Here is a 1,493-nt window from a genome sequence, read left to right as displayed (position 1 = left end):
GGATGGATGGATGGATGGATGGATGGATGGATGATTTCATCTATAAATAAATCAACAGCCTTCCACCATTCCAGCCAATAAGCAAATAAGGTCGACTGAGTAGATGAATGATCCCTTTAAAGCTGAACAATAACAGAGTATCATGTGTAGCATAAAACAGTAAGCTAGCACACCTAAAAATAAATTAATTATAAATTCTCTGTTGTTGTTTTTTTCTCTGAGCATAAAAACTGTCTGTATTGTAAAAGAGTCACTTTCATCCAGACAGCACAGGAAGTTCATTCCAACCATGTAGAGTATAATGATTCATAATGCAGAAGATCACATATGTCCATAAACGGCTGCATAAAGGCTTGTGAGGTTTTGGAAGGATTGGAAGAGGCCATGTCTTCCAGCAGAGGAAAGAATTCAGACGGGCACTGGTTTCTAACCAGTGAGGATTTTTAGGGAGCTGATAGAAATGTTTTACATTTAAACGTCTTCCCCAAGACTTGACATTCAATATGATTTTAGCGATTCATTCTAGCATAATGCCGACATTTACCCTAACGGTGCTTCACACCATACCTCTAAACTAACTCCCTAACATTACATGATGCTTCTCTTTAGATCTCAATGTCCACAAATCCTGACAGAAACAATATTTTAGTACAAAGATTGACGTTTAAAAAGGAATTGCAGGGGACCAGCCAAGGACCCATCAAGGATGATGCATTAATGTCCTCACTGATGATATTCTATTCTATCATATTCTATTATGCTAATGTTCTTCTGCATTAACTCAGGTATGTTTTCACATTTTTGTCAAGTGAGCCTTTTTTCCAACTCTGAAACTGAATCGGCTTTAAATGGCTCTGTGTAGCTTCTAGGATATGGGAGTAACTTTACGTCTGCAGGTGTGTGTGTTCCCCTCTTCCGCGGGTCTCCAAGGCAGGTCGTTGTAGAAGTCGGCACAGCGCTCACAGTTTACTCCAGCTGTGTTATGTTTACAGTCACATGTAGGATTCACCTGCCAAAGGATACAGATAAAGATCTGGAATCAACAAAGAAGGATTTCCATGCACTAAGCTGCCTCCCAAAATTATAATATAGCCAAGCATTAACACCAACTGAGGATGAGGTTTATTCCTGTTAAAGGGGAGTTCTTCCTCTCCACTGTCGCTACAAGCATGCTTAGTGTGAGGGATTGCCTTAATGTCAGTGAATCGTTGCAATCAACTGGTTTTTCTTAGATAGAAAACTTGACTGTATGATCTGGCTGAACTGTAAAGTGACCTGAGATGACATGATGTGAATCGGAGCTAAAGAAATAAACTGAATTAAAAGATAACAATAATGTACAACTGTTGTCAGACCTGTATGGTGTTGGAGTTTGGGTTAACATATTCCTCTGGCAGGCACCGGTCCGCGTGTCCATGGCACATGCAGGTGCCCATCACTCTCATTTCCTTTAGGGCGAAGAACTTACTGAGGGATCTGCCCGGTAAACGAGG

The 1,493-nt window shown here is 40.5% G+C and overlaps 1 protein-coding gene across 1 annotated transcript in view; it reads right to left on the bottom strand.

The window, feature by feature from the left end:
• The window catches only part of lamb3 (laminin subunit beta 3), a 26,054-nt gene extending 24,567 nt beyond the window's left edge, over positions 1–1,487 (bottom strand). Inside the window, exons 1-2 of the mRNA XM_015399233.1 lie at positions 1,356–1,487; positions 889–1,009 (exon numbers count right to left, since the gene is read on the bottom strand). Of these exons, the coding sequence (XP_015254719.1) occupies positions 889–1,009; positions 1,356–1,445 (211 nt within the window). The 5' untranslated portion in view covers positions 1,446–1,487. The remainder of the gene's footprint in view (positions 1–888; positions 1,010–1,355) is intronic.
• Between the last annotated feature and the right edge of the window lie 6 nt (positions 1,488–1,493).

The sequence above is a fragment of the Cyprinodon variegatus genome, unplaced genomic scaffold (genome assembly GCF_000732505.1).
Source record: "Cyprinodon variegatus isolate N-32 unplaced genomic scaffold, C_variegatus-1.0 Scaffold998, whole genome shotgun sequence".
Lineage (NCBI taxonomy): Eukaryota > Metazoa > Chordata > Actinopteri > Cyprinodontiformes > Cyprinodontidae > Cyprinodon > Cyprinodon variegatus.
This window is presented reverse-complemented; position numbering and strand designations above follow the sequence as displayed.